This window comes from Gymnodraco acuticeps, unplaced genomic scaffold, assembly GCF_902827175.1.
Source record: "Gymnodraco acuticeps unplaced genomic scaffold, fGymAcu1.1, whole genome shotgun sequence".
NCBI lineage: Eukaryota > Metazoa > Chordata > Actinopteri > Perciformes > Bathydraconidae > Gymnodraco > Gymnodraco acuticeps.
The window spans coordinates 40,540-68,509 of record NW_022990100.1 but is presented as its reverse complement, the minus strand read 5'-3'; the positions used below and the strand labels follow the sequence as shown (position 1 = coordinate 68,509).

General features: G+C 45.8%; 2 protein-coding genes across 3 annotated transcripts in view; one reads left to right on the top strand and one right to left on the bottom strand.

Annotated features, from left to right (window-relative positions):
* The first annotated feature begins 1,969 nt into the window (after positions 1-1,969).
* LOC117546252 lies at positions 1,970-10,526 on the top strand. Its single transcript, XM_034216413.1, has 5 exons — positions 1,970-2,551; positions 3,673-4,018; positions 5,270-5,473; positions 7,659-7,869; positions 9,510-10,526. The coding sequence occupies exons 1-5, from the start codon at positions 1,985-1,987 to the stop codon at positions 9,760-9,762; spliced, it is 1,581 nt and encodes a 526-aa protein (XP_034072304.1). The 5' UTR covers positions 1,970-1,984; the 3' UTR covers positions 9,763-10,526.
* Positions 10,527-23,223: 12,697 nt separating this feature from the next.
* LOC117546251 overlaps positions 23,224-27,970 on the bottom strand; it is a 34,507-nt gene continuing 29,760 nt past the window's right edge. For both annotated transcript variants that reach the window (XM_034216411.1, XM_034216412.1), the window contains 2 exons: positions 23,907-23,976; positions 23,224-23,584 (listed from right to left, as the gene is read on the bottom strand). In XM_034216411.1, the coding sequence (XP_034072302.1) occupies positions 23,274-23,584; positions 23,907-23,976 (381 nt within the window). In that variant the 3' untranslated portion in view covers positions 23,224-23,273. The remainder of the gene's footprint in view (positions 23,585-23,906; positions 23,977-27,970) is intronic.

Here is a 27,970-nt window from a genome sequence, read left to right as displayed (position 1 = left end):
TTGTGTAATTAACAAGGATAAATCTGGTGTTTTTTAGTCGATGAGTAGTGCAGATATCACTGTAAAATCAATCGACAGTAAGAGGAATACTTACTTCCGGGTGTACAATTCTCCGTTATCCAATGGGAATGGACGCTCACATTGCCTTTAAGGGCAGCCGACACAAACGAATGCCGTGCTTCCATGAGCGTCAAATCCCGCCGCAGATGGGAATACATTGCAATCAGTGGAAATCTATTTGCGTCCCTTTATGACGCTGAAGGAGCCTAGGAGCGTCACAACTGGACGCCACGGACACTGACCAAACGTCGCTCCTGGACGCTAAGGAGTGAGAGTGTGTTGCAACGACATGCTGACTGCAGTGGGGTTTGAACCTGTGCTCCCCTGATCCGAACACCAACGCACAACCCACTGCGCCACACGCCGCCCACAGTATTGAATGTTGCTTTGCTTTGGATAAAAGCATCTAACAAGTGACATGCAATGTAAGATGAGCATAACAATTATTATTTGTAGCAGTCTCATGATGTAATTGGGTCCAAAAGGATGTTTATCCCATTGACTAACAGTAAATCAACGTTTATATATATTTTAGGTAAATGGTCCAAACACATGACTAAACTTTATTTAAACCATAAGATGTGAATGAATCTATGCATTTAAATCAAATGTATCTCCCAACTTTATTCATTTGACTGAATAGTGTTGTCGTAGCATCAACACAAGCTCACGGTTCATCATATAAAATAAATACAATCATGATTATTAAAAAGGCAGGTTTTACTAGACAAGTATTTAAATGACAATTCAGTGTTGTGAAATGTAGTTATAATTTTATATAAATATAAAGTCCTTAACTAAAAAGAGTGCACATGGATATTCTTCTATAGAAAAAACGGCTGTGAAATCATTTCGTTTCATTATTAAACTTATTGGTACTTGTGGGTTATCTGTCGCCACTTTTTTTGTTTTTTTCAGGCTAACCCTAACCCCTAGGATTAATGTTTGTTATTTTGAGAAATTAAAAAGTTAATGTGCAGGAGCCAGCTATACCCGCTATTAAAAACTACCAACTTATTTATTATAACATGAAATCATGATATTTACTTAATTTTGACTCAAATCATAATTGTTTTGTTGTATAAATATCAGTATGCTCTCGGACTAAGAGTGTCCAAACTTTTTTCACAGAGGGCCAAATACAGAAAAATATATACGAAGGGCTGGGTCGCTCACTAGAGGTTTTTCGCCTCATAAGTTATAGGTTAGCAAAATCAATGAAATGTAAGTAAATGATGCTTGTGAGTGTTAGCAGCTCATCCCTTAAAACAGAAGCCTCATATTGATTATAATAAGAGTAAATATGAAGGGTGTATTTCAAGCTTATTATGTAAATAAGTCATTGGGATTTTTTCTTATCAACTAAGATATGTTAGAAAAATGTTTCAAGTGGTCTCATTAAAGGTAGGGTATGTAAGTTTCAGAAACCGGCTCGAGATACACTTGTTATATTCCATGGAATGCTCTTACCATCCCGATAGCAATGAATATCTGAAGTGCTTTGACAAAAAATCCATTAAAAAATGTCATCTGTGGAAGCCGTAATACTGTAAAAAGTACAACCAATCGGATTGGATTGCCGCCCTGTCTGTCAGCCTTCCATCTCGTGCACGCACAAATGTATCTCGTGCCATCATTGGGCGTGCCGTCATTGGGCGTGCATTGCGCGTTCAAGTGTGTTGGAGGAGGTGCTCTGTAAGGAAGTCTGAAGGAAGGGGCGGATTCTTTTCGGCTGTGTACTTTCACATTTTAGTGCACTCGAGCCGGTTTCTGAAACGTACCTACCCCACCTTTAACACATGAATACTACTGTGTAATATATTTTTACATTTATATTTAAGAAGTACAGTATAAGACAAGCATACGTTTAATCTGTGGGCCATATTTCATTTTACTTTTTGAATTTGCTGAGGGCTGATTCAAAATGGTCCGCGGGCCGCATTTGGCCCCCGGGCCGGAGTTTGGACAGGATAACTCTAGGATAACAACAATCGACGTCACCACACTGCGACTGCTTCAAATTGGGGCGGAGTCAGGGCGCAGTGTCAACAATAAAATCGCACATTGGTTCATGTATGCAGTCATCCAGAGAGATTCAGCGGCTCTATCTCCACCCTCCACCCGCCTCACGATGGAGGATCTCCCACAGCTGCCTCCGGAAGTCTGGGTGTACATCTTGAGCTTCCTGAGCACCGAGGAGAAACACACGGTGCGCTTCGGGTGCAGACAGCTGAAGGTGCTCATCGATCAGCCGCCTTTGTGGAGGAATCACACCGTGATGCTGTGCGACCTGAGACGATACACCTACGGTTTCTGGGACATGCTGCGACACCGAAAACTTACCCGGGTTGCGGTGCGTCATTTGCGGCGTAAAGAGTGGCGTCGCCTCGTTAAATTCCTCCCGACGCTCAGCGCGGTGGTGTTCGTGGACGGAGGGAGGAAATACAAAGGGAAATACATGGAGAATGTGGCGCACTTTCCCGGGCTGAAGGTGGGGTAAACATAGTGTTAATGTGTGTATTTATTATATCAGGGTCATTAGAGAAAACACAGATATTGTATTTGAATAAAAGTACACAGAATTGGATTGGATACTGGATTACAAGAAGAATAACTCAGGTCTTGTACTTGAGTACAAGTAGTAGTACTCACATCTTGTAGAAGTACTCAGGTCTTGTACTTGAGTAAAAGCAGAAGTACTCAGATCTTGTATTTGAGTAAAAGTAGAAGTACTCAGATCTTGTATTTGAGTAAAAGTAGTAGTACTCACATCTTGTAGAAGTACTAAGGTATTGTACTTGAATACAATTAGTAGTACTCACATCTTGTAGAAGTACTCAGATCTTGTTTTTGTGTAAAAGTAGAAGTACTCAGATCTTGTACTTGAGTAAAAGTAGAAGTACTCAGGTCTTGTACTTGAGTAGAAGTACTCAGATCTTGTACTTGAGTAAAAGTAGAAGTACTCAGATCTTGTATTTGAGTAAAAGTAGAAGTACTCAGATCTTGTATTTGAGTAAAAGTAGTAGTACTCACATCTTGTAGAAGTACTCAGATCTTGTATTTGTGTAAAAGTAGAAGTACTCAGATCTTGTACTTGAGTAAAAGTAGAAGTACTCAGATCTTGTATTTGAGTAAAAGTAGTAGTACTCACATCTTGTAGAAGTACTCAGATCTTGTATTTGTGTAAAAGTAGAAGTACTCAGATCTTGTACTTGAGTAAAAGTAGAAGTACTCAGATCTTGTACTTGAGTAAAAGTAGAAGTACTCAGTTCTTGTACTTGAGTAAAAGTAGAAGTACTCAGGTCTTGTACTTGAGTAAAGTAGAAGTACCAGAGTGTAGGAATACTCTGTTACAGTAAAAGTCCTGCATTCAAAATGTTACTCAAGTAAAAGTAGAAAAGTATTATCATCAAAATATAGTGAAAGTAGCGACCGTAAAAGTCATTAATCCAAATCTTTAAAGTAACTAAAGGTATCAAATACCGTGGAGTAAAAGTACACCATGTAATGCACACTAAAGGGTCTTTGAGCATGTGTTCTCAGTGATTGTGCTGTTATGTTAAATGTTTCCTCACTTTTGTACTTAACCAGTGATTTCTCTCCACACTAAAGGACATCGGGGTGAGGAACGGCACCTGGGAGGAGCCCATGCTGGGGTCCAGTCTCACCTCTAAGCTCCAGGAGCGCCTGACTCACCTGAGCGTGTGCAACGTGAGGCTGCCCTGCTGCGCGCACTTCATCCAGGCCGTGTCTCACCTGGTGAACCTGCAGTACCTGCTGTTCCACCAGCAGGGGGAGGGCTACGGGCTGGACACCGTGAGACCCGTGCCCTGCGAGGTCTTCCACAACCTCCTGCTGAGCCTGAAGAAATTGAAGCACCTGTCCTGGGGGATGAGAGGGGAACCACCTGCACCTCTACCTGACAACTACCTGAGTCCATCAGACCCAGAGAGCCCAGGTGAGACAGAAGGTCATTATTACCTGAGTCCATCAGACCCAGAGAGCCCAGGTGAGACAGAAGGTCATTATTACCTGAGTCCATCAGACCCAGAGAGCCCAGGTGAGACAGAAGGTCATTATTACCTGAGTCCATCAGACCCAGAGAGCCCAGGTGAGACAGAAGGTCATTATTACCTGAGTCCATCAGACCCAGAGAGCCCAGGTGAGACAGAAGGTCCTTATTACCTGAGTCCATCAGACCCAGAGAGCCCAGGTGAGACAGAAGGTCACTATTACCTGAGTCCATCAGACCCAGAGAGCCCAGGTGAGACGGGTCCTTATTACCTGAGTCCATCAGACCCAGAGAGCCCAGGTGAGACAGAAGGTCACCTGTTCTTATCAGCTGCTGAAGTGTCTCTCTTTTACTGCAGAACTCCTGCAATTGTAGTCCCATTTAAATCACAAAAGATAATGACGTTTTGTAAACCATAACATCATTTTAAAAAAAGAGTAAAAGTAGAAGTACTCAGGTCTTGTTCTTGAGTAATAGTAGAAGTACTCAGATCTTGTTCTTGAGTAAAAGTAGAAGTACTCAGATCCTGTACTTTCCGAAAAGTAGAAGTACTCAGGTCTTGTTCTTGAGTAAAAGTAGAAGTACTCAGATCTTTTACTTGAGTAAAATTAGAAGTACTCAGGTCTTGTTCTTGTGTAAAAGTAGAAGTACTTAGGTCTTGTTCTTGAGTAAAAGTAGAAGTACTTAGGTATTGTTCTTGAGTAAAAGTAGAAGTACTCAGATCTTGTTCTTGAGTAAAAGTAGAAGTACTTAGGTCTTGTTCTTGAGTAAAAGTAGAAGTACTCAGATCTTGTTCTTGAGTAAAAGTAGAAGTACTTAGGTCTTGTTCTTGAGTAAAAGTAGAAGTACTCAGATCTTGTTCTTGAGTAAAAGTAGAAGTACTCAGATCTTGTACTTGAGTAAAAGTAGAAGTACTCAGATCTTGTTCTTGAGTAAAAGTAGAAGTACTCAGATCTTGTTCTTGAGTAAAAGTAGAAGTACTTAGATCTTGTACTTGAGTAATAGTAGAAGTACCAGAGTGTAGGAATACTAAAGTAAAAGTCCTGCATTCAAAATGTTCCTCAAGTGAAAGTAGCGACAGTAAAAGTAGTCATTGTGCAGATTGGTCCATTTCAGAATAATAGATATGATATGTTTTCTAATGATTGATCATGAAAGTGTTCTCAAAGCTCTCAAACTCCCTCTCTTCCTGTAAAGGTGTTCCCAGCTACGGAGGTCCGGCGCTCACCAGTCTGGAGCTGGTGGATTACCCAGAATGCATCCTGCCAGAGAACGCCCTGCAGAGCTTCTCGTCTCTGCGCTCTCTCACTGTTCGGTACAGATACATCAGAGAGGGCATCGAGTGCCGCCTTGCCTCCTGGCTGAAGCCCCTGCAGCAGCTGGAGACCCTCTGCATCGTCGGTGAGCACAGATCACATGGTTCTGAGAGAGGTTTGGTTATTTCCTCAAGAACGGGAAGTAGTGGAGTACAAATACTTTGTTACTGTACTTAAGTAAATGTTTCTGGTATCAGTACTTTACTCCACTACTTATTTTTCTGACTACTTTTTACTTACATGTTGAACAGTAACACTAATACCTGTACTTTCTACTTCTCACATGTTGAACCCAAATACCTGTACTTTCTACTTCTTATATGTTGAACCCAAATACCTGTACTTTCTACTTCTCACATGTTGAACCCAAATACCTGTACTTTCTACTTCTTACATGTTGAACCCAAATACCTGTACTTTCTACTTCTCACATGTTGAACACAAATACCTGTACTTTCTACTTCTTACATGTTGAACCCAAATACCTGTACTTTCTACTTCTCACATGTTGAACACAAATACCTGTACTTTCTACTTCTTACATGTTGAACCCAAATACCTGTACTTTCTACTTCTTACATGTTGAACCCAAATACCTGTACTTTCTACTTCTTACATGTTGAACACAAATACCTGTACTTTCTACTTCTCACATGTTGAACTCAAATACCTGTACTTTCTACTTCTCACATGTTGAACTCAAATACCTGTACTTTCTACTTCTTACATGTTGAACTCAAATACCTGTACTTTCTACTTCTTACATGTTGAACTCAAATACCTGTACTTTCTACTTCTCACATGTTGAACACAAATACCTGTACTTTCTACTTCTCACATGTTGAACACAAATACCTGTACTTTCTACTTCTAACATGTTGAACCCAAATACCTGTACTTTCTACTTCTTACATGTTGAACTCAAATACCTGTACTTAGGGCTGGGCGATTTTTTCGGTTTTAACGATTAATTTGCATTTTTACTTTCCTACGGTTTGTGAAATGGCTGAACCGAAAAATCGCGATTTAAAAACATTTCTAGACTCCGCGGATTTGTTTTGCTTTAAGGGACTCCGTAATAGCTTACTCTCTGACTTTCCAGAACGCGCACAAAACTCAGCCACACTGTGACTACCCGATCTGCAGCTCTGTGTACACATATATCACTTAAATTATTCAATACATCCTTTGTACTGAAGTATTCAAGAGTAAATAAAGTAAATAAAGTTTAATATAAATGATTTGCTGTGGCCAATTGTTTTCATTGCATTTACAGACCCGTGTAAATCTCTGATACCACCCAATGAATGCATTGACTTGCTTGTAGAACCACGCTACACAAAACAGATAGCAACACCTATACAAACTATTTCAAAAAAAAAAATTTAAAAAAAAGGGGCTACTGTATCGACCTATATAAAGTATATAAATATATATATTTTTTCAAAATACCAAAAATATCTTGCATTTTAGCCATGCCTCATTTCGCTCTATTTGCTCTTTCCAGCGCTGTTTTTGCAGGGGCTGATTCTTTGAGCTGCAGCTGACCACGCCCCCCTGCAGGAGAGGGGAGCGTGCTCTGAGATCAGCTGCTGGGCGGTCTGTAGAGGGGGAGGAAAAGAGATCTCCGTCCTCCGTGTTTTATTCTTATAGAAGTAAGAAGAGAAGTAACGGGGCAGAAACCCTCCTCGTTACGCAGCGGTCCAGACATAGACATCAAACGGCGACACATATTCAGTTGGCAGTTACTTTGGCATTAGGGCAGGGGTATCTAGATACTTTCCAAGGTCTGACATAATGAATTGTGCTACTTTTAAAGCAAGCAGCGATGTTTCAAATCTGTAATCAAAAAGCTCCTCAAAAACGCTATCGAAGCAGTTCCTGCCGTTGCTACGTTAGTTCAAACGGTAACAACGGACTACTTTTCTTAGCGGATGCATGTCAATTTAAATCAATACATAAAACTATTTTTTAAATCAATAAAATCATTTTCTAAATCCATAAAAGCATTTCAATTAATATTAGGAGTCATGTCGTTACTTTGTTGAGAATGTGGCCGTGTGATAAGCGGGATAATGTGCACATTGCATAATGTGCCTTCAAGCCGATCTAGATCCCTCCGCAAAAAAAACCGGCTCGTTCGCGGGCGAGAGCCGGCTCCCGTCGTTCACTTAAAAGAGCCCGCTCTTTGTAGAAAGGATGTGTGTACTTTTGCCCTCTCTGGCCAGATGTTTAACGTGTCTCTTCCTCTGTGTTCTCTCTCCTCTCAGGGGGAAACTCTCTGGCCGCCTACACCACCACCATCCCCTCCAGTGTGTCCCGCCTCACGCTCAGAGTGGCTATAACTCTGAAGGACATGGACTCCATCGCTCCCAAAGTCCCGGCTCTGGAGCATCTGGACATCGAGCAGAACAGATCCAGCGGGAGTCTCTGCAGACGGATCCCCATGCTGTTCCCTCAGCTCAAAACGCTCAGGATACGGTGAGAAAAACAAGATTCAGCTTTTAACACTGGAACGATCTGACCAGTGAGGACAGCATTCGTTCTTAGGGTGATTTGAAAACATCTAGTCTAGGGACTACAGAGGAAATCAAATGTGCTTCTTGGCCAACTCTGGTGCATTTACAGCAGGGTTTATTAGTGTGCGTTGTCCCCGTTGAATACACGTCTCTCCTTATTGCTGCCTGTTGGCACAGGATGTTCTGCAGGGACATCTGGCAGTCCATCATATCGGTTACGTGTCTCTCTTTTCTCAGATAGGGACAGGAGCTCTAGTGCTTTGCTTGTTGTGTCTGCTCATGCAGAATGTAGATTATTCTCCTAACAATAGGTAAACACTTAGGACTGGATTGTTTGGGCTCTCTCTTAACGGGGTTATTCGTCTCTAATTCACGCGTGTCTTCCAGGGAATTATAGTGTAAACTTGTTGGCTGCATGCTCTGAAAAGAGGGAAGTATTCTTGTGTCTTTTATAAACTTTAACCAGAACTTAAACTTCTAATGGAGCTATAAAGTGTCTCGCTGTCGTGGCGCTTGGTACTCTCAGACTATTGTTCCGGGACACATTTCAATTATGCAACAACAAACTATTATTAGCCTTAGAAACATATTAATTATGTTTAAATGACAACCACGTAACTCACACCTTCCGTAGGAAACACTGCAACAAACACTGGATTTCTCACTGTTCATGACTGTTAGGAAACTCACTGGTCCCCGGCTTGAGCTTCAATCTCAGGATCCGTGTATCTGTGATCCTCTCCAGAATGGAAGTAGTCATCACAAACAGAGCATCAACTAGTTCCTGAACAGTGTCCTTCACATGCTGTTGCCGAAACCCTAGTCCATGCGTTCGTCACCTCCCGCTTGGACTACTGCAATGGTCTCCTGTTTGGGGTCGCCAACAAAACCCCGGACAGGCTCCAGTATGTCCAAAACTGTGCTGCTAGGGTACTCACGCATACAAAGCTGTGGCAGCACATCACTCCCACCCTCATCCACCTCCACTGGCTGCCGGTCAAGTCCCGCATATCATTCAAAATCCTCCTCCTTACCTACAAGTCCCTCCATGCCCTTGCCCCCCAGTACCTATCGGACATCCTTCACCCACATGCCCCACCCCGGAACCTGCGGTCCTCAGACTCTGGCCTGCTTACCAACCCCCGCACCAAACTGCGAACCTTCGGGGACAGAGCCTTCAGCGTGGCAGCCCCTCCCCTCTGGAACGCTCTCCCTGCGAAGATCCACAACATCCCCACACTTGACGCCTTCAAAAGGGCCCTCAAGACCCATCTGTTCACTAAGGCCTTTGGCCCCAAATCTATTTGTTGTTTTGTCTGTCTGACTGGTTGTCTGACTGCCTTTTGTTTTGCCCTGTTCTTCCTTGTAAAGCGACCTTGGGTCTCATGAAAGGCGCTATATAAATCCAAGCTATTATTATTGATATACGAGAGAGGGAGTTACACAGTCACAAGATGGAGGAGTACATCATACATCCAGTCATGTACAAAATACTGACTTTTTCTCAATCTAAAAAAATCTACATTTTTTTTTTCTCTTCTAAAAATGATGTCTTTGATCTCAAAATTAAAAAAACTCACCCGTCCTCTCTCTGTTTCTCAGGTTTTTCCGCAGAGAGCCGGAGAAAGACCTCCTGAGCCTCCATCGCCTGCGGCACCTGGTGCGGCTGGAGCTCCTGGTGGAGAGGTCCTTCATCCTGAGAGACTACCTGAACGGACACCCCTGGCCCAGCCCCTGCGTCCAGGAGCACATCAACCAGCTGAGAGAGCTGTCGGAGAACCGCATCACCGTCATCACCACCATGAGGCGGAGGAACCCTCTGAGGGAGTGTGACTGTGTGTGGGAGGGAGACTGAGGGGTGGGTGGGTGGGTGGGGGTAGTTTCCTCTCTGAGAAGAAAGAAGACTGTGGATTTGTTTTTGTTTTAAATAAACGTCCTTATTTGCAGCATTTGTACTGCAAACATACTTTTAAAGAGTCCCTATCATACTTTGTTCCCTCTCCTGTAGTGAGTTATATATATTTGTGTGCATGTTAATGGTCTGCAAAAGCTCAAATCCCAAAGTTCCTGAACATATGACATCACAATGTAATACTCGCGCTCCTATTGGCTAGCGCTCTGACACATGATAGGCTAAGGGGTGGGACATCTTTAAGTGGTTGACCAATCACAAGAGAGCAGTAGCTCAAAAGGAAGTGTTTTGTTTTTTACAACTATACAAATCCGTCTTTCCCTTTATTTCAGTGTCAATCTGAAAAGTATTCTCCGCCCTTTCTTAAATGAGCCCGCACTGATGTTTTTTTCATTGGTGTAATATCTGTTATTGTCCATAGTTGATTTAGCAGTTCCTTTGTTATTGATTGATTGAGGTTAGCAGCAGTTATGCAAATGAAAAATAAGCTTAGCTGGAAAACTTCTTTCATGTTTTCATGGTCCTCACGTTCAGAAAGTGAAGCTGGATTGTCGTCTGTTTGCTGAATCACATGAAGGTCAATTGTGTTTTATTCCAACCCAGTCTCACGGCATTTCGTGTTCACCAACACGATTTCCCCCTTTTTTTCGTGTTGCACAGCACGATTTAAAAAGGAATGTATTTCTACTGGTAATGTGTTTCGTGCCTGCAGCACGTCTTTTTCTCCGGTCGGGTCGTGGAAGACCGGAAGCTGTGTGGTTCATAAAAACATGTTCTTACTCAATATCAAGCCACAGTTATTGCTTTTATTTTAAATCGTATAATTTCTGCCGTCTGTGAGGAAAATAAATGGCTCAGAGCCTCAGGATACTGAAATCTGTATTTTTCTACATATTTTTTTCCTTCTAATTTGTTATTCTTTTCAAAATAACACACTGTTATTTACTCACCAATAACACACAATTATCCTTGCTTTTATTTATTGGTTTAATTCCATAATCTCGGGCTTTTTTGGCGTCCGTCAGGTAAAAATAACCGGAAACAGACATAGGCATTTCGAGCGATTACCCAAGATCCTCAGCTATGGTTTAAGCTCGCTGATTGGATGTTTTTGCCGCATGCATGCTGGGATTTGGTGTTTATATGATATAAAATCCGGAAAACATTTTAAAAGAATAAAATAATACTTAATTCCGAGTGTTCTTGCTTTTCTCTTTGAAGGTCATCACATAACGGCATTGTAATACACGGTTCGGCTGCATTACATATTACATATCTGTGCAAATAAAATACAGATTTCAGTATTCTGAGGCTCTGAGCCATTTATTTTCCTCACAGACGGAAACAAATGTCCGAAATTATACGATTTAAAATAAAAGCAATAATTGTGGCTTGATATTGAGTAAGAACATGTTTTTATGAACCACACAGCTTCCGGTCTTCGTCGACCCGACCGGAGAAAAATACGTGCTGCAGGCACGAAATACATTACCAGTAGAAATACAAAAGGGGGAAATCGTGTTGGTGAACACGAAATGCCATGAGACTGGGTTGTTTATTCATAATAAAATGATCCTGAATTTCATTTGGCATTTGTTTTGTTTGTCCTTCTTTCATTTATCTTTTTCCTCCCCGTAGGATTTATTTATAATAATGTAGACGTTTGTAATGAAAGAGACTTACGGCCCGTCCACACAGCGGCGTGCGTTGAAGCTTCCAACGCTTCTGCCCATTCACTTTGAATGGGGTGACGTCACTTTTAGCCGAACTGCATCGTGGGAAGTGACGCGGAGCGTTGCTGGCGTGGCTCGCTGCAAAAGTTGAGCAATGTTCAACTTTTCACGCCTTGGCAGAAGCGTCAGCCAATCGAATCATATGCCAGTACAAGCTCTAGCCAATCAAACCGCTGCTTGTGTGTCAGGGGCGGGAGATTCATGTGATTGGTTGTTGGTCAAGTGTCAGACACGCCCGCCGGCAAGCGTCAACGCACGCCGCTGTGTGGACGGGCCGTTACGGCCCCTACACACAGCAGCGTGCGTTGGCGGTGGGCGACGCGTGTCTTGAGCTTGGGGAGTCAACGCGAGCAACGCGACCAACAACCAATCATATGAATGTCCCGCCCCGGACATACAAAGCAAAGCTCATGCTACATCCATGCTGGCTAAATATACTGTCTATGCTTGCTAGCTGTCCATTCAAACGAAGTACACTGGATATAAACTCCCCAAACAGGCGAAAACCTACCAGTTTCACCCACTGTCTCTGCCACCTCCCCCCATGCCTGGCTCCTCCGGTTTGTATCCCTGTATGTAAAGAGGGACTGGTCATATAGTACCGCCATGATCATTTTCTCCTCCATTTTTTTACATATGGGAAATAACTGCGGTCTGGCTCTCCCAACATACACGCGGTTTGATTGGCTAGCGCTTGTATTGTCAGATTTGCATACGCAGGATTTGATTGGCTGACGCCTCCGTCGAGGCGGCAAAAGTAGAACATTGCTCTACTTTTGCAGCGAGCACCGCGAGAGAAGCTACGCTTTGCTCCCACAATGCAGTTCGGCGAATCGTGACGTCACCCCATTCAAAGTGAATGGGCAGAAGCGTTGAAGCGGCAACGCACGCCGCCGTGTGTAGGGGCCGTAATAGCACCGTCCACACGGCGGCGTGCGTTGAAGCTTTTAGCCGAACTGCATTTTGGGAAGCGATGTGGAGCGTTGCTCGCTTCAAAAGTTGAGCAATGTTCAACTTTTGACGCCTCGCCGGAGGCGTCAGCCAATGAAATCCCGTTTATGCAAATCTGCCAGTACAAGCGCTAGCCAATCAAACGCTAGCTAGTATGCTGGGAGAGACTACGCAGGTCATTTCCTCATATTCCAAAAAATGGAGGGAAAATTGATTATAGCGGTAGTCAATTCAATTCAATTCAAAACCTTTATTTATCAGGTAAAATCCCATTGAGATCAATGATCTCTTTTTCAAGGGAGACCTGCAGCAGTAGGTTCCACAAGAAGACATGAAAACATAAACAACAGAACAACAAAAGGACATCATACAGCAAAATGTACAGGGATTACAATTTACATATCTAACCACAAGTACAGGTACCAACAGCATCTGATTGAGTAGCATCCAACCGAGCTTTAAAAACATGTAGTGGTACTAGCTTGGTAATTTTCCATTCTTTTTGCAGACTGTTCCATGTTAGTGGAGCTGCACATCTAAAAGCTTTCTTCCCTAAGACAGTCCTAGCACTTGGCACATTTAATAAAACCACAGCATGCGATCTCAGGCAATAAGTACTTTCAATTCGCAGATAGATCAGGGAGCAGATATAAGATGGTAGTTTATCCAACATGGCTTTGTAAATGAAAAAGTACCAGTGACTGAGCCTCCGTACAGTAAGTGATGGTATACAGGGTACAGTGATGCGTAAGTGCTTTACAATTTGTCAAAAATCTCAGTGCACTGTGATACGCAGCATCTAACTTGATCAGGTAATGGGCAGGTGCATTCATATACATCAAATCACCATAGTCCAGCACAGGTCAAAAGGTCACAGAGCCTTTTCCTGGCCTCAAGCGAGAAACAGGACTTGTTCCTGTAGAAGAAACCTAGCCTAACCCTCAGCTTTTTAAGCAGGTTATTGACATGAAGTTTAAAAGTGAGACAGTCATCAAGCCAGATACCAAGGTATTTGTAACAGGTAACAACTTCAAGTTGTATTCCTTGCGTAGTTACAATATCCAAAGTAGTCTCTGGTGTATTTTTAGCTTTAGCTTTAGAAAAGAGCATTACCTTGGTTTTATCCACATTTTAAAGAAGCTTTAGTTCAGAGCTGAGTCTGAATAATGTTAAAAACAGCCTGTAATTTAACAACAGCCTCCTGAATGGAGGGACCTGCACAGTACATCACGGTATCATCAGCATACAAATGTAAAGTAGCTTCATCCACATTTTCACCTAAACTGTTGATATGGAGAATAAAAGTGGACCTAAAACAGAACCTTGAGGAACACCATTAGTGATGTTTAACCACTCAGAAGACAGCCCATCAAAATGAACACATTGGGACCTTTCAGAGAGGTAGTTCACAAACCACCCACTGCATGGCTAGACATGCCTATACTGACCAGCCTCTGCTTTAAGATGTGATGATCGACGGTATCAAACGCTTTGGATAGGTCAACAAATAGAGCTGCACAACTCTGCTTATTATCTAAAATACTCGCCACATCATTCACCACTTTCATTGTGGCAGTGATGGTGCTGTGTTGCTTTCTGAAGCCTGACTGATGTTTAGACAGGATGTCATTGTTACATAAAAACTCCTTTACCTGTTCACTCACTAAGCGTTCAAGAACCTTAGCCAGAACTGACAACTTAGAGATGGGCCTATAGTTGTTTAATAAGGTGGCCTCCCCTCCTTTTAGCAAAGGCAGGACATACGCTGACTTCCATACTTTTGGAATTGCATTTGTGCTGAGGGAGAGGTTAAAAAGAGTAGTGAGAGGTGGAGCAATACAATCTGCAGCTATCTTTAAAAAGAAAGGTTCTACGTTGTCCGGGCCGGCCGGCTTTTTAGGATCTAGCTTGGTTAAAGCTTCACGAACAACATCAACCGTAAAAGGAGTAAAACTGAAAGGGTTTTCCAGACCACATTGTTCAGAGTCACGGATTGGGGTGTTCACAGAAGCAGAGTTAGAAACAGAATGAAACAGAGAGCCACAGGACACAAAATGCTCATTAAAACAATTTAGTATGGTGGCCCTATCCGATATAGAGCCAGATGCTGTGGTGAGGCACGGAGGTAGCTCATTACGGATCTCACCGGTGGATATCGATTTTATGGCTTTCCAGAATTTTCTAGGGTTGTTCAGGTTCTTTGTGGTAACTGACAGATAGTACTTAGATTTAGCACTTTTGACATGTGAAGTGAAGCTATTCCTTAGCTGCCTGAAACGCAGCCATTCTACCTCTGAGCCTGATTTCCTAGCCTTTGCCCAGGCCTTGTTTCTCTCATGAAGGAGACTAGACAGCTCAGCAGAAAACCAAGGATGGTCTCGTCCCTTTACTCTAAATGTACGCAGGGGTGCATGTCTATCAATGATCTCCATAAAACCAAGATAAAAATAAGACCATGCAGTTTCAACATCAGCACACAAATCGATTTTTCCCCAATCAAACCCAAACAGATCATGAACAAAACCCTGCTCCACAAAATGTTTTTTGTCTCTCTTGATGATAATACGAGGTTTAACCTTTTGGACCTTAGTGTCCCTAATTGTGGTTACAACACAGTGGTCGCTCAGATCATTCTCAAATACTCCCACAGATGAGTATTTATAGGGAGCATTAGTTAACATGAGATCAATTGGGGGAGGATTTATTAGGGGACTTAATGTTAGGGCGAGTAGGACTGTCAACAATCTGAGTAACATTTAAAGAGATACAAAGGTTTTTGAAATCCTCTGACACTGCAGTTAACCAGTCCCAGTTAAAATCTCCAAGTAGCACTATTTCCTTGTAGTCTAGTTGCGATAAAAGATTTGCTAGTGAAGACAAGGAGTCTTTGACAGCTGAGGGGGGTCTGTAACAGCCCACCACCATGACCTGTTGCCCCTTTGCCACTTCTATATTTAAGGCTACAAATTCAAATTGCTTACTGATAGATTTGGAAACTACAGCGGTTACACTGAACTTATTCTTAACATAAATGGCAACGCCACCACCTTTATTAGGCCGGTCGGTACGATACACATTAAAACCATTTAAGGCAATGTCAGAGGCCAAAATAGATTTGTTTAGCCATGTTTCTGATAAGACAATGACGTCAGCCTCAGTCGAGCCCAGATACGGACTTAATCTAGTTTACCTAACAGACTGCGCACATTCAAGTGGATGAAACCCAGACCTAGCTTTAAAATCAGCAGGAGTAGCGATCTGACTACTACTACTGGGCGGACCAGGGTTAGGTTGTACATTTCCTGACAGTAATAACAACAACAAAAACAGGCATCTTTTCCTCTTAAGCGACACACATACACCGTCATCTAATTTAGAAACACCGGAAAAGTCTGCGAGAGTGTGATTAGAGCTTAAGAAGCAGTCCTGAAGAACCATCATCGCAGGAAAATAAAAAAGACAAACATATTTTGTCGAGCAGATTGTCTGTGACAAGGCAACCGGTAATTGTTTGTGTAGCACTCCCGATCCTTTGCAGGGGATGCCCACTGCGGGTGGCAGAACAGACCTGAATCCAGTAGACTTCTCAGGATGACTAGAGATCTTCTCATAGTCCAAAACAGTTAACAGGCACAGCAGAATCCCGATATGGGCCATTTTCCCAGACCAGCACACAGTATCCACGATGCTCCTGGAGCAAAATCACCATAGCAGCAAAGGACAGGCGAAAGCAGCAGCGTAGAATCCTAACTAATCATATATTTCATTTATATTGTTGGGGAATGAGTTAAAGACAACATATATAAGGAATTGTGCATGTTGAATTTAGTTCTGTATTTTTTTTAAACCCTGAAATATGTCCCGGGTCAATTTGACCCGAACATTACCAAAGGGTGCCAAATGTGAACATAACACAAGTGTTGAATGAATCACCCGGTGCTGTTTGATCAGTCTCTGTTCATCTACCGGGATACAAACCGGAGGAGCGAGGCATGGAGGGAGGTGGCAGAGACAGTGGATGAAACTGGTAGGTTTTCACCTGTTTGGGGATTTTATATCCAGTTTACTTCGTGTTAACATCGCTATTGCTTTGTATGTCGGGGGCGGGAGATTCATGTGATTGGTTGTTGGTCGCGTTGCTCGCAAAAAATCCCCAAGCTTCAGATACGCCCGCCGGCAAGCTTCAACGCGACGCTGCCGTGTGGACGTAATATAAAGATAAAGGAAAGAAAACAAGCTAAACATGTCTGTGTAACCCTTGTGTTATGTTCACATTTCGCACCCTTTGGTAATGTTCGGGTCAAATTGACCCGGGACATATTTCAGGGTTTAAAAAAAATACAGAACTAAATTCAACATGCACAATTCTTATATATATAGTCTTTAACTCATTCCCCAACAATATAAATGAAATATATGATTAGTTTTTGAAAATACTCTTTGCTAGATCAAAGTAACAATGTTAGTGTCCATCGTTTTTTGTGATACAAATGTAATTTATGTTAAAAAAAAATACACTGTAATAAAAACTAGGTTTACATTTTGCTCATGCTTTTCTAGGACTAATGTAAATGAAAAATGTTTTCATCCATCCATCCATCTTCTTCCGCTTATCCGTGGTCGGGTCGCGGGGGTAGCAGTTCCAGCAGAGAGCCCCAAACTTTCTTTTCCCTGGCGACATCAACCAGCTCTGACTGGGGGATCCCAAGGCGCTCCCAGGCCAGCGAAGAGATATAATCCCTCCACCTGGTCCTAGGTCTACCCCTTGGTCTCTTCCCAGCTGGACGTGCCTGGAACACCTCCCTAGGGAGGCGCCCAGGTGGCATCCTAACTAGGTGCCCGAACCACCTCAACTGGCTCCTTTCGACGCGAAGGAGGAGCGGCTCAACTCCGAGTCCCTCCCTGATGACCGAACTTCTCACCTTATCCCTAAGGGAGACACCAGCCACCCTGCGGAGAAAACCCATCTCGGCCGCTTGTATCCGCGATCTCGTTCTTTCGGTCATGACCCATCCTTCATGACCATAGGTGAGGGTAGGAACGAAAATGGCCCGGTAGACAGAGAGCTTTGCCTTCTGGCTCAGCTCCCTTTTCGTCACAACGGTGCGGTAAAGCGACTGCAGTACCGCTCCCGCTGCTCCGATTCTCCGGCCCATCTCACGCTCCATTGTTCCCTCACTCGAGAACAAGACCCCGAGATACTTGAACTCCTTCACTTGGGGTAAGGACTCATTCCCTACTTGAAGTGGACAGTCCATCGGTTTCCTGCTGAGAACCATGGCCTCAGATTTGGAGGTGCTGATCCTCATCCCAGCCGCTTCACACTCGGTTGCGAACCGATCCAGTGAGTGCTGAAGGTCGCAGACCGATGAAGCCATTAGAACCACATCATCTGCAAAAAGCAGTGGTGCAATCCTTAGTCCACCGAACTGCAGACCCCCTCCCCCATGACTACGCCTCGAAATCCGATCCATGTATATTACAAACAGGATTGGTGACAAAGCGCAGCCCTGGCGGAGGCCAACCCTCACCGGAAATGGGTCCGACTTACTGCCGAGGACCCGGACACAGCTCTCGCTTTGGGAGTACAGAGATTGGATGGCCCTGAGTAGAGACCCCCTCACCCCATACTCCCGCAGCACCTCCCACAGTAACTCCCTGGGAACTCGGTCATACGCCTTCTCCAAGTCTACAAAACACATGTAGACCGGATAAGCGTACTCCCAGGCCCCCTCCAGGATCCTTGCGAGAGTAAAAAGCTGATCCGTCGTTCCACGACCAGGACGGAATCCGCATTGTTCCTCCTCAATCTGAGGTTCGACAATCGGCCTGACCCTCCTTTCGAGTACCTTAGAGTAAACTTTCCCGGGGAGGCTGAGTAGTGTGATGCCTCTGTAATTGGCACACACCCTCTGATCCCCCTTTTTAAAAAGGGGGACCACCACCCCGGTCTGCCACTCCTTCGGTACTGTTTCCGACTTCCACGCAACGTTGATGAGACGTGTCAACCATGACAGTCCCTCAACACCCAGAGCCTTCAGCATTTCCGGGCGGATCTCATCCACCCCCGGGGCCTTGCCACTGTGGAGTTGCTTGACGACCTCAGTGACCTCCCCCCGGGAGATTGGTGTTGATCCCCCGTCATACTCCAGCTCTGCCTCTAACATAGAGGGACGGAGTTGTCGGGTTCAGGAGTTCCTCAAAGTGTTCCTTCCAACTCCCTAACACTCCAATCAGTTGAGGTCAACAACGTCCCATCCTTACTGTACACAGCTTGGATGGTTCCCTGCTTCCCCCTCCTGAGGTGTCGGACAGTTTTCCAGAACAACTTTGGTGCCGCCCGAAAGTCCTTCTCCATGTCTTCTCCGAACTTCTCCCACACCCGCTGCTTTGCCTCGGCCACGGATGAGGCTGCTGCCCTTCGGGCCTGTCGGTACCTTGCAACTGCCTCGGGAGTCCCCGGGATAACAAATCCCTGAAGGCCTCCTTCTTCAGTCGGACGGCTTCCCTGACCACCGGTGTCCACCAGGAGGTTCGAGGGTTACCGCCCCTTGAGGCACCTAGGACCTTGAGACCACAGCTCCCCGCCGCGGCTTCGGCAATAGAGGCTTTGAACACCGACCACTCTGGTTCAATGTCCCCAACCTCCACAGGAATGCCCGAAAAGCTCCGCCGGAGGTGTGAGTTGAAGGCCTCCTGAACTTGGGCCTCCTCCAGACGTTCCCAGTTCACCCGAACTACACGTTTGGGCTTACCAGGTCTATCCAGAGGCTTCCCCCGCCACTCGACCCAACTCACCACCAGATGGTGATCAGTTGACAACTCCGCCCCTCTCTTTACCCGAGTGTCCAAAACATACGGCCTCAGGTCCGATGATACGATAACGAAATCGATCATGGACCTTCTGCCTAGGGTGCTCTGGTACCACGTACACTTATGGGCATCCTTATGTTCGAACATGGTGTTTGTTATGGCCAATCCATGACTAGCACAGAAGTCCAGTAACAAACCACCACTCCGGTTCAGATCAGGGGGGCCGTTCCTCCCAATCACGCCCCTCCAAGTGTCTCCATCATTGCCCACATGTGCGTTGAAGTCTCCCAGCAAGATTAAAGAGTCCCCTTCAGGAGCCCCATACAGTAGGGATGTGCATCTCCATCACTGAGGCCGATGCGATGCGCATCTCGATATGTTGCCACGATACGATACATTAACGATACATTTGAAACACCAGGCGATGCGATACGATACGATTCACCCCTGTTGCGATACAGTTCGATACGATTTGATTCAACATTATGCGATTCGGTGCGATACGATGCGATTCAACACGATGCAAAAATAATGATACTTCAATTTGGTACGACAGAGGATTTTTGTTTTATTCCTTATATGCAGCAAATCATACATTAACAAAAAAGTGCTTTACATATTTGGTACTGCACATCCCATCATGCCGTTTATTTTTTTACCTTTAAAAGCTCTCCAGAGTACAATTGTATAACACCTCACAGTTAAACAATGTAAGGATGCATTGCTCATGATTAACAATGTGCAAATAACAGCTACCATAGAGCAATGCCCATACAGCTGCCAGCCTGATGTGCTTAACACTCATTCATAGGCTAACTCACCAGTGAGCAGAAAGCAGTGGGTTCTATATGAACAATAAATAATACAAATAACCTTTCACAAACAGGTATTTCATAACTGCTTACAGTGAGGAATACATTTAAATTATTATTGGCCGTCACAGGCTGCTGTAAACTAAACACCACTCTCTCTGACAGAACACCTCACTGAGTGATTTAACTCATATGTCTAACTTTGAGGTTTCTCTTTTCAGCCGCAGACCCCATGTCGCCTCTTTATGTGCGTCGCTAAGTTCCTCGTACTACTTGTGTACTTTAAATCGGCTCGGCATCGTTAACAATTTGCGAGCGATTTTTCAAGTTGACCGTCTGTGCCGCGCACATATACCATCAGGACGTTACTGATGGGGTGCGGCTGCGGAGTGATACTGTGTGTATGCAAGCCCGCGTCTAGGACGGATCTATGTATCATGGCTGTAGACCTGTTAAGTAATAAAGATACCTCATACAAAAGTCTACGGATACCTTATTACTCTCCATGACCTGCGGTCAACTATATAGCCTAGCATAAAGGACTATTACACCGTCTTTCTTGAACAATCCGAAGTGTTACCAAACGTTTGATTTGTAGGTATTTTTCGGTGCGCTGTGTTTCTCTTTCTCCTCGACTTCCGTGTGTGTTTGATAACTGAGACTCTCTGCCTCCGTAGTGGCGAAGCAAATATCAAAGATCGTCTCTGCTGAGCGTTGACAAGATTAGGGGATTTTATATGAATTAATCGGTTTTTTACCGATGCAAAGACGCTACGCAATCGATGCATCGCGAGTTCAACCCGGTTCAACCCAAACTGTAGCCGATGTGCACTCTTTCAACCGGTGCACTCGCATCTTGAACGTTTATGCCGGTGCACCGATGCGAATCGGTGAATCTTAACATCTCTACCATACAGGACTCTTTCCAGGGTCTCCAAGAAGGCCGTATACTCTGAACTGCTGTTGGGTGCATAAGCACACACAACAGTCAGAGTTTTCCCCCCCATAACCCGCAGGCGTAGGGAGGCGACCCTCTCGTCCACTGGGGTAAACTCCAACAACGAAGCACCTAACCGGGGACTTGTGAGTATCCCCACACCCGCCCGGCGCCTCACACCTTGAGCAACTCCGGAGAAGAATAGAGTCCAACCCCTATCCAGAAGTAAGGTTCCAGAGCCGACGCTGTGCGTAGAGGTGAGCCCAACCAGATCCAACTGGTAACGCTCCACCTCCCGCACAAGCTCCGGCTCCTTCCCCCCCAGAGAGGTGACGTTCCACGTCCCCAAAGCCAGCTTCTGTCGCCCGGGTCTGGTCCGTCGAGACCCTCCGCTTTCACTGCCACCCTTCTGGCAGCGCACCCGACCCCATCGATGTTTCCCGTAGGTGGTGGGCCCGCGGGACGGAGAAGCGGAGGTGTTGCCCACGTTGCCTTTTCGGGCTGGGCCCGGCCGGGCTCCGTGGCAAGCCCGGCCACCAGACGCTCGCCGACGAGTCCTCCTTCTGGGCCTGGCTCCAGAAGGGGACCCCGGGCTTCCTCCGGGCCGGGTATCCTCACTTCTTAGTTTTTCTTTCATGAGGTCTTTTGAACCAATCTTAGTCTGGCCCCTTGCCTGAGACCAATTTGCCATGGGAGACCCTACCAGGAACACAAGGTTCCAGACAACACAGCCCCCAGGTTCATCAGGGCACACAAACCTCTCTACCACGGTAAGGTGCTGGTTCTTCAGAGAGGTGAAAAATGTTTTCATTAATGTTTATTATTTTTAATCTGTCATATAATAATCAAAGCCCTGAAGGAAATAAAGCCATTTAGCAGCAATTGGAACAAGAACCACATCCAAAAGTATTTGGCTGTGAAATATAGAGGGAATGAAACATCCATATAAATGACATACAGATATAAACACAAAGCAAATTAAAACAATTAACAGTCACTATTCATAAAATACAGTATATCCGAAAACTATATTGAAGAAGTGACGGAACATCATGTGATCAATGCAGGTCCGTTTAGGAAACACATGATGTGATCAATGCAGGTCCGTTTAGGAAACACATGATGGACAGAACTTCTTCCTGTGTATAGCACAGATGTACTTGTTGCAGTTGCTGCATGTAGTCTGTGTCTTGGAGTCCTTTGAGGGTCCACAGACCTCACAGCTGGCTGTGGGGGTCTTCCAGAAGCTGGCTGTGGGGGTCTTCCAGCAGCTGGCTGTGGGGGTCTTCCAGCAGCTGGCTGTGGGGGTCTTCCAGCAGCTGGCTGTGGGGGTCTTCCAGCAGCTGGTTATGAGTCAAGTTCATCTTCCAATTTGCTGTCAAATTCTGAGTTTACCTCCACATTATCCTGATCTTCAGAAATGTCTTCCTGTCCCACTTCACCGTGTTCTTCTAATGCATTCCACTCACTCTCATCCAGTATTAGCTCCAAGGCTCTGAGCAGAATATCTTTTGTCCACTTTGCTGGTAGATAATTGTAGTTCTGCACTACACTGTTACTACACTGAGGTTATGTCTCTGTTTAGTCCCTCCTCCGGCGTGCAGGTGCGAGAGGGGACAGTGCGAGAAAATGTAAAATGTTTATACATTTCTGGAAGATCTAAAATGTTTATAATGTTCTAGGATAGTTTTGTGTACACACTACAAAGGGTAAAGATCAAGGGAAAATAGGATCAAACAGCTTCTCTGTGCATACGATTGTGTGTGTGTGTGTGTGTGTGTGTGTGTGTGTGTGTGTGTGTGTGTGTGTGTGTGTGTGTGTGTGTGTGTGTGTGTGTGTGTGTGTGTGTGTGCATACGATTGTGTGTGTGTGTGTGTGTCTTTAGTTTGTGTGTTTCTGTGTGTTTTTCTCTGTCTCTCTGTCCTGGTATTGTATCCGGGTCAGATTGACCCGAACCTCTTATGAAGGACATAAATGCGGGTGGGTCCACATGTCCTTCACTATAAATAAGCCATTGAGTTTCAGGTTGAACGAAAATATCCTTATATTTTTTTGTATTCATTGAAAATGGAAATCGGGTCAATTTGACCCAAACACCACACAAGGGTTAAGGCCTCTAGTGGCTTGATAGAAGAACAAGGAAGGAAGCCACGAGACATACAGTCTATGATTCAATCCTTTATTTACACAGTGTTTGTTTCTACCCCCTCAGAACTCCATCAGTAGAGTCATTGGTTCTGCAGACTTCAGACTGACTTCCTGTTTCTTTCCGTATTCTCCGTGTTCCACTTTCACTCCGGCTTTCCTACATTTCTCCGAGGCGGCCATTTTCTCCCTGCATTTAGATATTAGGGTGGAGAAGAGCTGCCCCCCCCCTCTGCTCTCCCTCCTCCTTTTGGGCAAACCCTCCCCCAGCAGGGAGTCCTGGTGGATAAACAAAACGCTCCCGGGGAAATCCAGCACGGAAACCGAGTGTCCGGAGTCTTTACGGAAAAATGTAGTGGTCATCAGACTTCTGGCTTTGGAGGAGATGACAGAACAAGAGGAAATAAAACTGTCATTGCCAACATGTGATTCTCTGTAATCATTGTGCATATGGTTAAAATAATAAATACACTTGTTACAAAAAAGGGAAAGGATGCAAGTATCTATTAAATAATAATTGAGTGCATGAATATATGCAACAAACTTAAGAACACACTTGTTATCCTTTACTGGACTACATCCAAATATCAGTTTGCATACATGCATTCACCTGATGGCCGTAAAGTAATCTGTAATCTGAGGAATATTAACCAGATTATAATTATTAGTCACAGTGAAGTTACAAAGTCGTCTCACCCATCTCATGAGTGACATCCTCCGTGGCTCCGTGGAAGAAACAAACATACACCACCAATCCTTTCTGGATCTGAGGAAAGAGAGGATTCATTAGGAGAGCTGGAGCTTTGATGGAGTCAGGACTCAGAGACACGAGGAGAGCTGGAGCTTTGATGGAGTCAGGACTCAGAGAGACAGGAGGAGAGCTGGAGCTCTGATGGAGTCAGGACTCAGAGAGACACGAGGAGAGCTGGAGCTCTGATGGAGTCAGGACTCAGAGAGACAGGAGGAGAGCTGGAGCTCTGATGGAGTCAGGACTCAGAGAGACACGAGGAGAGCTGGAGCTTTGATGGAGTCAGGACTCAGAGAGACACGAGGAGAGCTGGAGCTCTGATGGAGTCAGGACTAAGAGAGACACGAGGAGAGCTGGAGCTTTGATGGAGTCAGGACTCAGAGAGACACGAGGAGAGCTGATGCTCTGATGGAGTCAGGACTCAGAGAGACACGAGGAGAGCTGGAGCTCTGATGGAGTCAGGACTCAGAGACACGAGGAGAGCTGGAGCTTTGATGGAGTCAGGACTCAGAGAGACACGAGGAGAGCTGGAGCTCTGATGGAGTCAGGACTCAGAGAGACACGAGGAGAGCTGGAGCTCTGATGGAGTCAGGACTCAGAGACACAAGGAGAGCTGGAGCTCTGATGGAGTCAGGACTCAGAGAGACACGAGGAGAGCTGGAGCTTTGATGGAGTCAGGACTCAGAGAGACACGAGGAGAGCTGGAGCTCTGATGGAGTCAGGACTCAGAGACACGAGGAGAGCTGGAGCTTTGATGGAGTCAGGACTCAGAGAGACACGAGGAGAGCTGGAGCTTTGATGGAGTCAGGACTCAGAGAGACACGAGGAGAGCTGGAGCTCTGATGGAGTCAGGACTCAGAGAGACACGAGGAGAGCTGGAGCTCTGATGGAGTCAGGACTCAGAGACACAAGGAGAGCTGGAGCTCTGATGGAGTCAGGACTCAGAGAGACACGAGGAGAGCTGGAGCTCTGATGGAGTCAGGACTCAGAGAGAGACACGAGGAGAGCTGGAGCTCTGATGGAGTCAGGACTCAGAGACACGAGGAGAGCTGGAGCTCTGATGGAGTCAGGACTCAGAGAGACACGAGGAGAGCTGGAGCTCTGATGGAGTCAGGACTCAGAGAGACACAAGGAGAGCTGGAGCTCTGATGGAGTCAGGACTCAGAGACACGAGGAGAGCTGGAGCTCTCATGGAGTCAGGACTCAGAGAGACACGAGGAGAGCTGGAGCTCTGATGGAGTCAGGACTCAGAGAGACACGAGGAGAGCTGGAGCTTTGATGGAGTCAGGACTCAGAGAGACACGAGGAGAGCTGGAGCTCTGATGGAGTCAGGACTCAGAGAGACACGAGGAGAGCTGGAGCTCTGATGGAGTCAGGACTCAGAGAGAGACACGAGGAGAGCTGGAGCTCTGATGGAGTCAGGACTCAGAGAGACACGAGGAGAGCTGGAGCTCTGATGGAGTCAGGACTCAGAGAGACACGAGGAGAGCTGGAGCTCTGATGGAGTCAGGACTCAGAGAGACACGAGGAGAGCTGGAGCTCTGATGGAGTCAGGACTCAAAGAGACACGAGGAGAGCTGGAGCTCTGATGGAGTCAGGACTCAGAGAGAGACACGAGGAGAGCTGGAGCTTTGATGGAGTCAGGACTCAGAGACACAAGGAGAGCTGGAGCTCTGATGGAGTCAGGACTCAGAGAGACACGAGGAGAGCTGGAGCTCTGATGGAGTCAGGACTCAGAGACACGAGGAGAGCTGGAGCTTTGATGGAGTCAGGACTCAGAGAGACACGAGGAGAGCTGGAGCTTTGATGGAGTCAGGACTCAGAGAGACACGAGGAGAGCTGGAGCTTTGATGGAGTCAGGACTCAGAGAGACACGAGGAGAGCTGGAGCTTTGATGGAGTCAGGACTCAGAGAGACACGAGGAGAGCTGGAGCTCTGATGGAGTCAGGACTCAGAGAGACACGAGGAGAGCTGGAGCTCTGATGGAGTCAGGACTCAGAGAGACGAGGAGAGCTGGAGCTCTGATGGAGTCAGGACTCAGAGAGACACGAGGAGAGCTGGAGCTCTGATGGAGTCAGGACTCAGAGAGACACGAGGAGAGCTGGAGCTCTGATGGAGTCAGGACTCAGAGAGACACGAGGAGAGCTGGAGCTCTGATGGAGTCAGGACTCAAAGAGACACGAGGAGAGCTGGAGCTCTGATGGAGTCAGGACTCAGAGAGAGACACGAGGAGAGCTGGAGCTTTGATGGAGTCAGGACTCAGAGACACAAGGAGAGCTGGAGCTCTGATGGAGTCAGGACTCAGAGAGACACGAGGAGAGCTGGAGCTCTGATGGAGTCAGGACTCAGAGAGACACGAGGAGAGCTGGAGCTTTGATGGAGTCAGGACTCAGAGAGACACGAGGAGAGCTGGAGCTTTGATGGAGTCAGGACTCAGAGAGACACGAGGAGAGCTGGAGCTCTGATGGAGTCAGGACTCAGAGAGACACGAGGAGAGCTGGAGCTCTGATGGAGTCAGGACTCAGAGAGACGAGGAGAGCTGGAGCTCTGATGGAGTCAGGACTCAGAGAGACACGAGGAGAGCTGGAGCTTTGATGGAGTCAGGACTCAGAGAGACACGAGGAGAGCTGGAGCTTTGATGGAGTCAGGACTCAGAGAGACATGAGGAGAGCTGGAGCTTTGATGGAGTCAGGACTCAGAGAGACACGAGGAGAGCTGGAGCTTTGATGGAGTCAGGACTCAGAGAGACACGAGGAGAGCTGGAGCTCTGATGGAGTCAGGACTCAGAGAGACACGAGGAGAGCTGGAGCTCTGATGGAGTCAGGACTCAGAGAGACGAGGAGAGCTGGAGCTCTGATGGAGTCAGGACTCAGAGAGACACGAGGAGAGCTGGAGCTCTGATGGAGTCAGGACTCAGAGAGACACGAGGAGAGCTGGAGCTCTGATGGAGTCAGGACTCAGAGAGACACGAGGAGAGCTGGAGCTCTGATGGAGTCAGGACTCAAAGAGACACGAGGAGAGCTGGAGCTCTGATGGAGTCAGGACTCAGAGAGAGACACGAGGAGAGCTGGAGCTTTGATGGAGTCAGGACTCAGAGACACAAGGAGAGCTGGAGCTCTGATGGAGTCAGGACTCAGAGAGACACGAGGAGAGCTGGAGCTCTGATGGAGTCAGGACTCAGAGACACGAGGAGAGCTGGAGCTTTGATGGAGTCAGGACTCAGAGAGACACGAGGAGAGCTGGAGCTTTGATGGAGTCAGGACTCAGAGAGACACGAGGAGAGCTGGAGCTTTGATGGAGTCAGGACTCAGAGAGACACGAGGAGAGCTGGAGCTTTGATGGAGTCAGGATTCAGAGAGACACGAGGAGAGCTGGAGCTCTGATGGAGTCAGGACTCAGAGAGACACGAGGAGAGCTGGAGCTCTGATGGAGTCAGGACTCAGAGAGACGAGGAGAGCTGGAGCTCTGATGGAGTCAGGACTCAGAGAGACGAGGAGAGCTGGAGCTTTGATGGCAAACACTGACGGTTTATTTGGAGCTTCAGCCGGAGAATTCACAAGACATGTCCCGGGCCACGGTCTGACCACACGGTAGAGATACCAAATCAATTCTGAAGACCCTCCTGTAGCTCCAGGGTTTAACTCAGAGTGTAATAATCAACATTCTTCAATAGAGAGACTTAACAGCTGAGGACACTGAATCACATTTGTTGTCGCTTATGGCTCGGGGTCATCTACGCCCCGAGAAGGATGTGTTCCAGGTGTCCCACAACAATAACTATCTCTGACCCTCCTTAAGGGAGGTAACGGCTGCTCAAGGGTTGGTCAGCTGTGTCGGAGGGCGAAGGTAAACATGTACACAGAATGATTCCCTGACAATAATAATAATAATAATAACAACTTAATAACGTATGTTTATGTGGAGACACTGCAGCTGAACATCAAGTATCAGTTTATATGAGAAATAGTTTGTTTGAAAAACTTTATTCCTTTAATACATATATTTATATATT